We start from the raw sequence: 12570 nt of genomic DNA on the forward strand, positions 1-12570 counted from the left end.
TTTTTTTGTCAGTCATGGAGCTTGAACTCTGGGCCTGGGCGCTGTCCCTCAGCTCTTCAGCTCAAGGTGTGTGCTCTACTCCTTGAGCCACAGTGCCCACTTCTGGTTTTCTGGTGGTTCATTGGAGATAAGAGTCTCATGGACTTTCCTGTCCAGGCTGGCTTTGAACATTGATTCTCAGATCTCAGCCTCCTGAGTAGCTAGGATGACAGGTGTGAGCCATGGGTGCCTGGACTACATTTTAAAATAATATGTCATCCAGGTTACCTGGGCCAAGGAGAAGATGTTTTTATGAATTCTAAGCTTTGTCTGAGAGTGTTTCTGGGAAGTTAACTCCATGACAATAAGCAAACAAAACCATGTCAGCACTGGTGGCTCCTATATGTAATCCTAGCTGCTTAAGAGGCTGAGATTTGAGAACCAAGGTTCAAAACCAGCCTGGCCAGAAAGCTGGAAATAGATGTGTGGCTCAAGTGGTAGAGCACTAAAAAGCTATGGGACTGAGTTCAAGATCTACCACCATCACAAATAAGTACAAATATAAAACTCTTAAAATACTGTACAAAAGTAGAAAAGAAATAGGTTTCCATGTTGCTATAATATGGTATTTATATAATCTCTACTCAAAAAAAAATCCAAGAGGGCTGGGAAGGTGGATCAGTGGTAGAGCACTTGCCTTGCATGCATGAGGCCCTGGGTTTGATTCCTCAGCACCACATAAGCAAAAAGAAAAAAGCCAGAAGTGGTGCTGTGGCTCAAGTGGTAGAGCACTAGCCTTGAGCTGAAGAGCTGAGGGACAGCGCCCAGGCCCAGAGTTCAGGCCCCACGACCAGACCCCCTCCCCCCCAAAAAAAATCCAAGAGCATAACCAAGCAGTAATGTGTACAAATGCAAACAGATTCCACTGAAATTTATTGTCATAACCAAGATTATTTTCCCTCCCCAAATAGGAATATTTCCATAAAATATACATCCTATCTCAGATGATAGCAATATAGAAAGTTGCTGGAAGCAACAGGTAGGGAAAAGGAAATTTGGCTTAAGATTTTTTTTGTGGGGGGGCCTGGCTTGGGGCATTAGGGATACTTATTTGTTCAGCCTGCAAAAATATCTGCTACAATTTAAATAGAAGTACTCAAGGAAGAAGAGAGATATTGTCACAGAAGTTCCAATAGATAGCTCATAGAAGTCAGACAGATTAGAGGTTCATTTACACATCACGTTAAACAAGGCTGAGCCAGGTGTGGCAATGCATACCTGTAATTCCAGCACTCTCAAAAGCTGTGGTAGGCCGGGCGCCGGTGGCTCACACCTGTCAACCTAGCTGCTCAGGGAGGCTGAGAACTGAGGATTCAGGTTCAAAGCCAGCCTGGGACAGGAATCTGTGTGCGATTCTCCAACCACGCAAAAGCTAGAATTAGAGGCGTGGCTCAAAGGATAGAGTGCCAGCCTTGACTTGGAAGACAGCCTAGTTCCTACATCATAAGTGCTCTTATGATGTCACCACTTTCCCCTGCCCACTGGTTCTGTGGGAGAGGAGACCAGAAGACCGAAGGGTGATGTGAACATCTAGGCTGTAACTATGGGTAATTGGGGAGTTCCATACTAACCTATCAACTCAAGAATGTCCCATACTTTTTAAAATTGGCCAAGAAACCAGGCCCCATTGGTTCACGCCTGTCATCCTAGCTACTCAGGAGGCTGAGATCTGAGGATCCTTGTTCAAAGCCAGCCCAGGCAGGAAAGTCCGTGAGACTCTGATCTCCAATGAACCACCAGAAAAGTAGACGGTGGAGCTGTGGCTCAAAGTGGTAGAAAAAGTTCAGGGACAGCACCCAGGCCCTGAGTTCAAGCCCCGTGACTGACCTCTCCGTCCCTCCCCCCCAAAAGAAACCATCTTCGAGAAAGAATAAGTTTCCCCTAGTAACTGGGAGTGGGGATTCCCCCACCTAGAAAAGGCCAGAAAGGTGTCTCAATCCCACAGCTAGTGCTAGGCTGAGTACTCCTTTTTGTTGTTGGTCGTGGGGCTTGAACTCCAGGCTTGGGTGTTGTCCCTGAGCTCTTCAGCTCAAGGAGAATGCCCTGCCGCTTGAACCACAGCTCCACTTCGTTTTTCTGGTGGTTCATTGTTAGATAAGAGTCTCTCAGCTTTTCCTGCGCAGGCTGGCTTTGAATCGTGATCCTCAGATCTCAGCCTCCTGAGTAGCTAGGATGACAGGCGTGAGTCACCGGCGCCTGGCTAGGCTGAGCACTCTTGCCTTCTCCTATGATACTTTTCTTCATGAACTTGAAGTGCTGAAAGACGGGGAAGAACTCTTCTATCATCCAAGAAAATGAGGGTCGTGTACTTGGTGGCATTTCAGCTATTCAAGAGGCTGAGATTTGACACTTGCTATTCAAAGCCAGCCCAAAAACAGACCAAACTGTGAGGGTCTTATCTCCAATGAACTAGCAAAAAAAAAGCTGAAAGTGGGGTTGTGACTCAAGTGGTAGAGCACCAGCATTGAGTGAAAACGCAAGAGGGTGAAGTCCTCAGTTTAAGCCTCTATGCACGTACACACACACACACACACACACACACACACACACACCACACACACACACACACACACACACACACACACACACACACACAGAAATAATGAAGTAATGAATGCTGGTTCTAAACCAGGTTCTAAACCATATCTTAGTGGGTTCACGTGTGTTTCCTGGAAGCCTGCTGGTTTTTGTTTTTGTTTTGTTTTGTTGTTGGTCGTGGGGCTTGAACTCTGGGCCTGAGTGCTGTCTCAAGGCGAGCGCTTTACCACTTGAGCCACAGCGCCACTTCTGGTTTTCTAGTGGTTGATTGGAGATAAGAGTCTCACAAACTTTCCCTGCCCAGGCTGGCTTTGAACCGCGATCCTCAGATCTCAGCCTCCTGAGTAGCTAGGATGACAGGCGTGAGCCAACGGCACCCGGCCTCTGTTTGTTTTTTGTGCCACTACCGGGGCTTGAACTCATCCTGGGTGCTCTCCCTTAGGCTTTTTTTGTTTTAATTTTTAATTTCAATTTTTTTTTTTTTTGCTCAAGACTGGTGCTCTCCCACTTCAGCCACAGCTCCACTTCTACTTTTTGGTGGTCATTTGGAGAGAAGAGTCTCACGGACTTTTATACCCAGACTTTTATATCTCAGAGATCTCGGCTTTCTGGGATGACAAAGATGTGAGCTACCAATGCTGGGCCTCCTGGAGTTTGGGGTTTGCTCAGAGCTAAGCTGAGCGAGGAAAGGGTTTCCTGCTCCTCGATCAGGGATCCTAGCGGACATCACCCTGAGTTTCCTGCACCCTCAGCATTATTCCAATGTTGTTTTTCTCTCTTGCAAGTCAAATTCCCACCAGAGAGGACCATCATGACCAAAGACTCTGCAGCTGTGGCCCTCCAGGCATGGTGGCGGGGCACCCTGGTACGGCGTACACTGTTGCACGCGGCCCTCAGGGCTTGGATCATCCAGTCCTGGTGGAGGTTAACCCTGTCCAAAATGATAACCCAAAGGATGAGGATGGAGCTGGAGATCTACACGTGGAAAGAATGGGCGGCGGTGAAGCTGCAGTCCTGGGTTCGAATGTGGCGTATCCGTCAGCGCTACTGCCGCCTGCTGAATGCAGTCCGCATCATTCAGGTGTACTGGCGCTGGCATAACTGCCACAGCCGGGGCTTTATTCAAGGCAACTATGAGATCAAAGAAAACCGCTTGAGTATTCAATTGCAAATCTCTTTGGGTGCCCAGGCTTGCAAAGTACAACAATGCGTAGCCCTTCCAATAAAGGAGTAATCAGGTCTGCTACCTATCGGTCTCTCTCTCTCTCTCTCTCTCTCTCTCTCTCTCTCTCTCTCTCTCTCTACCACTTTGGGACACAGTGCCACTTCCGGTTTTCTGGTGGTTCATTGGAGATCAGAGTCTCACTGACTTTCCTTTCCCTGGGCTGGCTTTGAACGGAGATCCTCAGATCTCAGCCTCCTGAGTAGCTAGGATGACAGGCGTGAGTCACCAGTGTCCAGCTGCAGTCTCTGTTTTGACAACTGAGTGACATATGGTCATTGTCAGTCCGATCTGGGGGTCCCCTGGAAACAGTGGGAAATCTCCCCAAAGTTCCCTCTAAAAGAGAAGGATTAGCCCCCAGCCTGAGATCAACATGATACGGAAGACTAGGTTTGCAGGGCACTGGTGGCTCACGCCTGTATTCTTAGCTACTGAGGAAGCTGGGATATGAGGATCACCGTTCAAAGCCAGCCTGGGCAGAAATGTCTGTAAAACTTTTCTTTTGATTGGTCCTGGGGCTTGAACTCAGGGGTCTGGGCTCTGTCCTGGTGCTCTTACTGAAGGCTAGCACTCTACCACTTTGAGCCACAGTGCCACTTCTAGTTTTCTAGTGGTTTACTGGAGATAAGAGTCTCATGGAGGGGCTGGGAAGGTGACTCCGTGGTAGAGTGCTTGCTTGGGTTCAATTCCTCAGCACCACATAAGCAGAAAAAGCCAGAAGTGGCGCTGTGGCTCAAGTGGTAGAGCACTCGCCTTGAGCTGAAGAGCTGAGGGACAGCGCCCAGGCCCAGAGATCAAGCCCCACGACCTAGAAAAAAAAAAGAAGTTGAGGGACATTGTTCAGACCCTGAGTTTCAGCCCCAGGACTGGTGTGTGCACCACACACACACACACACACACACACACACACACACCAAACAAAACCCAGAAGACCAGCTTAGACCTTTACTGGGGATGGAAGGCCCAATGGCCTCCTTCTTGCCAGCCCTTAGTTGTTGACGATCTCGATGTGGAACTGCAAGTGAGTGGCGGTGATCACGCAGTGAGCACGGAGGAAAGAACACATCTGGCAATTGTGGCATTGCCAGTGGCCTCGGATGACATAGATGGCGTTGAGCACCTGGCAGTATCTCCAGTGCACGCGCCACATGCGGACCAGAGACTGGAGCTTCACTATCGCCCTCTCCTGGCTGGCGTAGGAAATGAGGTTCTCCCGCCGCTTCTTCTCCAGCATCCTCAGGAGAATCAGCCTCCACCAGCATTGAATGACCCAAGCCCTGAGGGCCGCGTGCAGCAGGGCCCGGCGCACCAGGGTGCCCCGCCACCAGGCTTGGATCTGAATGGCTGCATTTCTTTCCTTCTTAAGATTTTTCTGGAACAGAGTCAGAATCTTCCATGTACACAGGAGAACGTGGGAGCGGGGATGTGGAGGGCAATGGATGGGGTTGGGAGAGAATGCTAGAAGGGATGATCTGGAAGGGCTGGGAAGGTGGCTCAGTGGTAGAGTGCTTGCCTTGCATGCATGAGGCCCTGGGTTCGATTCCTCAGTACCACAGACACAGAAAAAGCTGCAAATGGTGCTGTGGCTCAAGGGGTAGAATACCAGCCTTGAGCAAAAAAGAAACTTAGGGACAGTGCCCAGGCCCTGGCCAATAATATATATATATATATATATATATAAAATATATATATATAATATATATAATATATAATATATAATATATATTATATATATTATATATATAATATATATTATATATATATATATATGGGACAGCTCTTAGATTCTAAGTTCAAGTCCCAGTATCTCCACCCCCTCCCCCACATACAGAGATATTATATTGGCATGTTGAATTGAAACCTCCTAAAGATAATACAAAATAATTGAATTCAGGGCCAAGGTCTCCCTCAGCCTTGGTGCTCAAGGATGGCTCTTTTTTATTTATTTATTTTTTTGTCGGTTGTGGGGCTTCAACTCTGGGCCTGGGCGCTGTCCCTCAGCTCTTCAGCTCAAGGCGAGCGCTCTACCACTTGAGCCACAGCGCCACTTCCGGTTTTCTGGTGGTTCATTGGAGATAGGAGTCTCATGGACTTTCCTTGCCCGGGCTGGCTTTGAACTAGGATCCTCAGATCTCAGCCTCCTGAGCAGCTAGGATGACAGGCGTGAGCCATCAGCACCAGGCTCAACCATTTTTGTTTATGCTACAAACCAAACCAAAACAGATCCAGAGAACCAGGGATTAGAAAGAGACCCAGGAAAACCTGTGTGAATGACAGGGCTCAAGTGCTCTTAACCATATGGACTTCCACTCACCTTTGCTTTCTTCTTTTGTATAGGCTGATTTTCTGGACCTATTTTTTCTTCTTCATCATGGAGTATAACTAAAATTAAAGTGTTCTTGGTCTGTCATTAGATGTAACAAGAAGTGCATAAATGAGTTGACCGTCGGTTCTTGGTAGGATTCTGTACAAAGGCACGTACTGCTTTTGTATTGCTAGCTCCCCCATCTCCCAGACCTGTGGTGATATTTGGGGTGCCACCCAGCACATCCCCCCCATGCCCACCAGGTACACCCAGCTATATCTCTTACGCAAAATCGAAGCCTCATGGCTTATTTCTAGATGGTTCATTACTCCTGCTTTCTTTGCTTCCCAGAGCCTGGCATGAGGCCAGTATAAGTGAAGGGAAAACTATGAATTCATAATCTCATTATGACATAAGGGTTAGGATGGGGTTTGTGTGTGTGTGTGTATATGTGTGTGTGTGTGTGTGTATGTGTGTGTGTGTGTGTGTGTGTGTGTGTGTGTGTGTGTGTGTGTGTGTGTGTGTGTGTATGTACTGGTCCTGGGGCTTGAACTCGGCCTGAGTTCTGTCCCTTGATCTATTTGCTTAAGGCTAGCTCTCTACCACTTGAGCCACAGCTCTACTTCTGTATTATTATTTTTGGGGGAGGTCCGGTCGTAGGGCCTGAACTCTGGGCCTGGGGCGCTGTCCCTCAGCTCTTCAGCTCAAGGCTAGCGCTCTACCACTTGAGCCACAGCGCCACTTCCGGCTTTTTATTTTTTGCTTATGTGGTGCTGAGGAATGGAACCCAGGGCCTCAGGCATGCAAGGCAAGCGCTCTACCACTGAGCCACCTTCCCAGCCCTTCTATATTATTTTTTCTCATTAATTGGAGATAAAAGTCTTATAGATTTTCCTGCTGAGTCTGGCTTTAAACCAAGATTCTCAGATCTCAGCCTCCTGAGTAGCTAGGATGACAGGCATGAGCCACTGGTGTTAACCAGTCAGGATGAAGTAATTACAGGGGTAGTAAGATCGCATCCAGCAAAATCTGGCTTTGCCAAGGAAGCCACAGGTGCATCATTAATGTTTTCTCATCTTCCTCCTAGAAGACAGAAGGCTACACACATACAAAATCAGACACTGAAGCCACGCACTGGTGGCTCACGCCTGTCATCCTAGCTACTCAGGAGGCTGAGATCTGAGGATCGCGGTTCAAAGCCAGCCCAGGCAGGAAAGTCTGTGAGACTCTAATCTCCAATGAACTACTCAAAAACTAGAAATGATGCTATGGCTCAACCGGGTAGAGCACTAGCCTTGAGTACAAAGAGCTCAGGGACAGCCCAGAGCCCTGAAACACACACACACACACACACACACACTCACACACACACACACACAAAATGGAGACCTGGTGTTGGGTCTGCATAATGGCAGGCTGGACTGTGCCTATAATGAAGAATGCCTATGAACACAAGGCAGGCCAAGCAAGACTCGGGAAGCACTGTGAACAGTGGTGGTGGTGGTGGTGGTGGTGGTAGTATATATAGGGAGAGGGCAGGAAGGAGGAGTGGCCACAGCAGATTGGAAAGTGATCTCAGAGCATTGGAACCTCCCACAGGCCAAAGGGGGTATGGCCAGGGCAGTCCAGGATGTGACCTCAGAGGAAAGGGCGGGTAACTGCTCCCGGTGTGCCAGTCACCTGGGTAACACAGGTGTTGGGCACACTTCTAGGGGGGAAGGATCTACTGCATCTTTGCCCAGAGAGAAGGGGCCATTTTCCAGGGTGGACTTAAAAGATACCTCTGCTCCCAATAGAATAGGAGGGACAAGACTGACATTTCTTTCTTCCTTTTTTTTTTTTTTTTTTTGGTCAGTTACGGGGCTTGAACTCTGGGCCTGGGCGCTGTCCCTCAGCTCTTCAGCTCAAGGCGCGCACTCTACCGCTTGAGCCACAGCGCCACGCCACGTCTGGTTTTCTGGAGGTTTATTGGAGATAGGAGTCTCACAGACTTTCCTGCCCAGGCTGGCTTTGAACCTCGATCCTCAGATCTCAGCCTCCTGAGTAGCTAGGATGACAGGCATGAGCCACCGGCACCTGGCTATTTATTTATTGCCAGTCCTGGGGCTTGAACTCAGGGCCTGCGCACTGTCCCTGAGCTTCTTTGGCTCAAGGCTGGCAGTCAACCACTTGAACCACAGCGCCACTGGTGGCTTTTTCTGCTTTATGTGGTGCTGAGGAATCGAACCTAGGGCCTCAGGCATGCGAGGCCAGGACTCTACCACTAAGCCACCTTCCCAGCCCAGAAGGCTGACATCTCTGAGACAATCATGGAGGCTCACGTGTGCACACAATCCATCCAGGCCAGACATTTTTTTTTTTTTTATTGAGTTACTGGGGCCAATGATCATGGCAGGCCCTGTTTATTCTAGACGCACAGGATCTCGATGTGGAACTCCGGTGGTCTGGCCACCGCGTTGTATTGGACGGGCCAAGAGTCATCCTTCTGGCAGATGAGCCTTTCGTTGGTGGACTGGAACACATACATGGTGGTACACAGGTGGCTGAAATAGTGTCGACACAGCCACATACGGACACAGGCCTGCAGTTTCACGGCTGCCGTTTCCTGGATGGCGTACTCTCTCAGCAGATTCTGCCGGCACTTGCTTATCTGTCTGTGCTTGGCTGCCCTCCACCAGGATTGGATCATCCAAGCTCTGAGGGCTGCGACCAGCAGCACCCGACGCACCAACACGCCCCTCCACCAGGCCTGAATCTTCCTAGCTGCCACGATCTTTTGGGGGATTATTGTTACAGGTGGCAACTGAGCGAGAAAAGCAGAGGGCAGCCAGAGAATGGGTCATCATTCACGCAAGGTGAGGCACGCACCAGGAGTTCACGCCTGTAATCCCAGCTCAGGTCTTAGGAGGCTGAGATCTGAGGATCACAGTTTGAGGCCAATAGGACAATAAAGTCTGTAAGACTTTATCAATCATGGGGCTTGCACTCAGGCCTTGGGCGCTGTCCCTGAGCTTTTTCCGGCTCAAAGCTAGAGTTCTTCCATTTGGAACCATGTTCTGTTTTCTAGTGGTTCAGGGGAGATCAGAGTCTCATGGAGTTTCCTGACTGGGCTGGCTTTGAACTGTGATCTTCAGATCTCAGCCTCCTGAGTAGCTAGGATGACAGGCATGTAAGCTAAAGATGATTGCTCCGTTGCCAAGGATTCTGTGATCATAAAGATAGGGTCTCTGTTTTCTTTTTTTTTTTTTTTTTTTGGGTCCGGTTGTGGGGCCTGAACTCTGGGCCTGGGCGCTGTCCCTCAGCTCTTCAGCTCAAGGCTAGCGCTCTACCACTTGAGCCACAGCGCCACTTCCAGCTTTTTTCTTTTTGCTTTTGTGGTGCTGAGGAATCGAACCCAGGGCCTCATGCATGCAAGGCAAGCGCTCTACCACTGAGCCACCTTCCCTGCTCCAGGGTCTCTGTTTTCTTACCTACCTTTATTATCTCCATTCTTTCCGGCTCTTTTTTTGGGCTAGGCTTCTGTAAGAACAATGGGGCGAAGACAGACATGTCAGAAATGAGGACTGAACTGGGATGTAACTCAGTGGCAAAGTGCTTGCCTAGCAAATTCAACATCCTGGGTTCCATCCCAAATACCAAAGAAGTTAAAAAAAAAAAAAACCCAACAAACAACAACAAAGCTGGGTGCTGGTGGCTCACACCTGTTCTCCAAGCTACTCAGGAGGCTGAGGGCTGAGGATCACAGTTCAAAGCTAGCCCTGGGCAGGAAAAGTTTGTGGGACTTTTATCTTCCATGAACCACCCGAAAACCAGAAGTGGCGCTGTGGCTCCAGTGGTAGAGTGCTCGCCTTGAGCTGAAGAGCTGAGGGACAGCGCCCAGGCCCTGAGTTTAAGCCCCAGGACTGACAAAAAATAAAAAAGAAATGAGGACTGACTTCTGGGTAAAGTTTTCCCCACCCTGCCTGAGTCCATTGAGCTTCGATTGACACACTGACAGCTTGCCACCCCTGAGGAGTAAAAAATCTTACGTGAAACACATTGCCCATAGTGGGAGGGTTGTGGCTCAGGGATCATTGGCCTCTCGGTTCTGCTCCTTGTCCTCTTTCGAGGATAGCGCTGGTGGTGACAAAGGCGAGGGCTATGATGTCATAAGGCTGGTTATGACTCTGTTCCAAGCTCAAAGGTATGAGATAAAGCTGGGTGCCAGCGTGTGCTGGTGGCTCACGCCTGTCATCCTAGCTACTCAGGAGGCTGAGATCTGAGGATCGTAGTTCAAAGCCAACTTGGGCAGGAAAGTCCGGGAGACTCTTTATCTCCAATAAACGACCAGAAAACCGGAAGTGGCACTGTGGCTCACGTGGTAGAGCGCTCGCCATGAGCTGAAGAGCTGAGGGACAGTGCCCAGGCCCAGAGTTCAAGCCCCACAACCGACACAAACAAACAAAAATGCTGGATGTCTGTCCTCCTAGCTACTCAGGAGGCTGAGATCTGAGGATTCCAGTTCAAAGCCAGCCTGGGTAGGAAAGTTCATAAGACCCTTTCCCAGCCTCCAATGAACCAGGCAGAAATGCAGCAGGGGTTCAAGTGGTAGAGGGTGCTTTGAGGGAAAAAAAAAAACCTCAGGCGTTGAATTCAAGCCCTTGTAGAGACACAAACCAAAAAAGGATTATCCTGCTGAAAGAACAGCACCATGGCCAAAAATGCCCCAGGAGGAGAAAAAAATGAGGAGACGATTATGCTGACTTTTATTTTTTCCATCATGGGGTTTGAACTTAGGGCCTGGGTGCTGTCCCTCAGCTCTGCAGCTCAAGGTGAGCGCTCTACCCCTTGAGCCACAGCGCCACTTCCGGCCTTTTCTGCTTCTGTGGTGCTGAGGAATCGAACCCAGGGCCTCATGCATGCAAGGCAAGCACTCTACCACTGAGCCACCTTCCCAGCCCAACTTGTGTGGCCTTTTTCTGTGGATGTGGTACTGAGGAATGGAACCTGGAGCTTCATGCATGCTAGGCAAGCACTCTACCACTGAGCCACCTTCCCAGCCAGTCTGGGTGTACCTTGTTCCCAGTTAAATCATCCCAAACCCAGGCTGACCACAGACCACCTTTACCTGCCCTGTGGCAGGTCTAACAGGCTTTGAGGATCATGGGAAAACATGGGGGGGGTGACTTCCTGTCTCTTCTTGTCACCTGCTCTGTGACTCCTCTGGCAGGCGCCATCTACCTGGGAGGTGGCTTTGCCAAGTGGAGCCCCTGCCCTGCCCCTCCTCCCCTCCCCTCCCCCCCCTCCAGGCTTCCCATCTAAAACCCCAGGCCTGGCAGATGCTCCACGGCCCCACCCCCTTTAGAGTCTGATTTCATTTCCAGTGCATCTTTGGATCATTTATAGAGCAGAAAGAATGACTCCCTGGAGACCACCCAGTGCTTCACTTAACCCCTCAGAGCCCAGAGTTGTCCGCCGCACCTTGGTGAGATCTTCTATCCACAGAGCTTGAAGAATGCCCGGCCAGCCAGGTGGGGGCTGGTAGCTCATGCCTCTCATCCCAGCTACTTAGGAGGCTGAGATAGGAGGATCGTGGTTCAAAGCCAGCCCGGGGAAGTTAAGTCCCTGAGACTCTGATCTCCAATGAAGCACCAGACAACCGGAAGTGGCACTGTGGCTCAAGTGGTAGAGCGCTCACCTTGAGCTGAAGAGCTGAGGGACAGCGCCCAGGCCCAGAGTTCAAGTCCCAGGACTGGCAAAAACAAAAATCCTCCAGGCTCACTCGGGGGGTTGGGAGTGGGGAGGAAATCATCTCCTGACCCGAGGCCTACAGAGACCCTCCTGTATCCCTCCTAGAGAATATAGCCCCTTCCCCAGGCCTCAGACCTGGGACTTGAAGCCAGCACGGACTCTAAGAACCCACTGAGAGGTAGGGAGCCACAGCGACGGAGAGACAGGAAAGCCAGCAAGGCAGAGGCCTGCTAGCCCCACTGAGGCAGGCCCAGCAGAGGGGAGGAGCCTGTGGCAGAGCCCCGCCCACCCCCACCCCCATCTCTGGTTCCCCAGGGAGGGGAACTTCCAGGTGAGGGAGACACAGCTACAGCTCTTTCCTTCCAATTCTGCTCTGGCCTTCCCCAGGGAGCCTGGCTGGGGCCTCCTCCTCCTCCTCCTCCACCCTTTCCTCCCTACCCATGAGGCAGTGCGTCTATTCTGCTGCTCTTCAGTGGAGGAGCCCTGGGCTCCCTGCTACGCACTTCATTGGCCCTCAGGGCCCTGGGGCCCAGGCTGTGGGTGGAATCCCCACACCTTCCCAGCTGGCTTTGGCTACAGCCCAGACTCCCTGGAGTTCTGTCCTGAAAGGAGATGCAGGAGCAAGAAGCTGAGCTCTACAGCCCCAGAGGGTGAAGGGCTGGACGAGGTCCAACATAAAGCCTTGAACTCTGGGCCTGGGTGCCGTCCCTCAGCTCTTCAGCTCAAGGCAAGCACT

At 50.4% G+C, this 12570-nt stretch overlaps 3 protein-coding genes across 3 annotated transcripts; 1 reads left to right on the forward strand and 2 right to left on the reverse strand.

Annotated features, from left to right (window-relative positions):
• Positions 1 to 3388: 3388 nt before the first annotated feature.
• Positions 3389 to 3811, forward strand: LOC138807689 (IQ domain-containing protein F5-like). The gene has a single exon (XM_069993471.1). The coding sequence runs from the start codon at positions 3389 to 3391 to the stop codon at positions 3809 to 3811; it is 423 nt and encodes a 140-aa protein (XP_069849572.1).
• Positions 3812 to 4737: 926 nt separating this feature from the next.
• LOC138807691 (IQ domain-containing protein F2-like) lies at positions 4738 to 6479 on the reverse strand. The gene is made up of 3 exons (XM_069993472.1): positions 6391 to 6479; positions 6114 to 6203; positions 4738 to 5171 (listed from the first exon to the last, which is right to left on the reverse strand). Exons 1-3 carry the CDS (start codon positions 6406 to 6408, stop codon positions 4788 to 4790), a joined length of 492 nt encoding a protein of 163 aa, XP_069849573.1. The 5' UTR covers positions 6409 to 6479; the 3' UTR covers positions 4738 to 4787.
• A 1971-nt stretch (positions 6480 to 8450) lies between these two features.
• Positions 8451 to 10223, reverse strand: LOC138807692 (IQ domain-containing protein F3-like). Its single transcript, XM_069993473.1, has 3 exons — positions 10133 to 10223; positions 9579 to 9623; positions 8451 to 8907 (listed from the first exon to the last, which is right to left on the reverse strand). The coding sequence occupies exons 1-3, from the start codon at positions 10148 to 10150 to the stop codon at positions 8512 to 8514; spliced, it is 459 nt and encodes a 152-aa protein (XP_069849574.1). The 5' UTR covers positions 10151 to 10223; the 3' UTR covers positions 8451 to 8511.
• Positions 10224 to 12570: the final 2347 nt, after the last annotated feature.

This window comes from Dipodomys merriami, unplaced genomic scaffold (assembly GCF_024711535.1).
Source record: "Dipodomys merriami isolate MVZ:Mamm:240054 unplaced genomic scaffold, mDipMer1.0.p SCAF_427, whole genome shotgun sequence".
Lineage (NCBI taxonomy): Eukaryota > Metazoa > Chordata > Mammalia > Rodentia > Heteromyidae > Dipodomys > Dipodomys merriami.

Excerpts from the sequence above, each read along its gene's own strand:
- LOC138807689 (XM_069993471.1), top strand. The coding sequence starts at position 3,389 with ATGACCAAAGACTCTGCAGCTGTGGCCCTCCAGGCATGGTGGCGGGGC.
- LOC138807691 (XM_069993472.1), bottom strand. Across the intron at positions 5,172-6,113 it reads TACAAAAGAAGAAAGCAAAG|AAAAATCTTAAGAAGGAAAG; the intron begins GTGAGTGGAAGT and ends ACTCTGTTCCAG.
- LOC138807692 (XM_069993473.1), bottom strand. Across the intron at positions 8,908-9,578 it reads AAAGAATGGAGATAATAAAG|TTGCCACCTGTAACAATAAT; the intron begins GTAGGTAAGAAA and ends TTTCTCGCTCAG.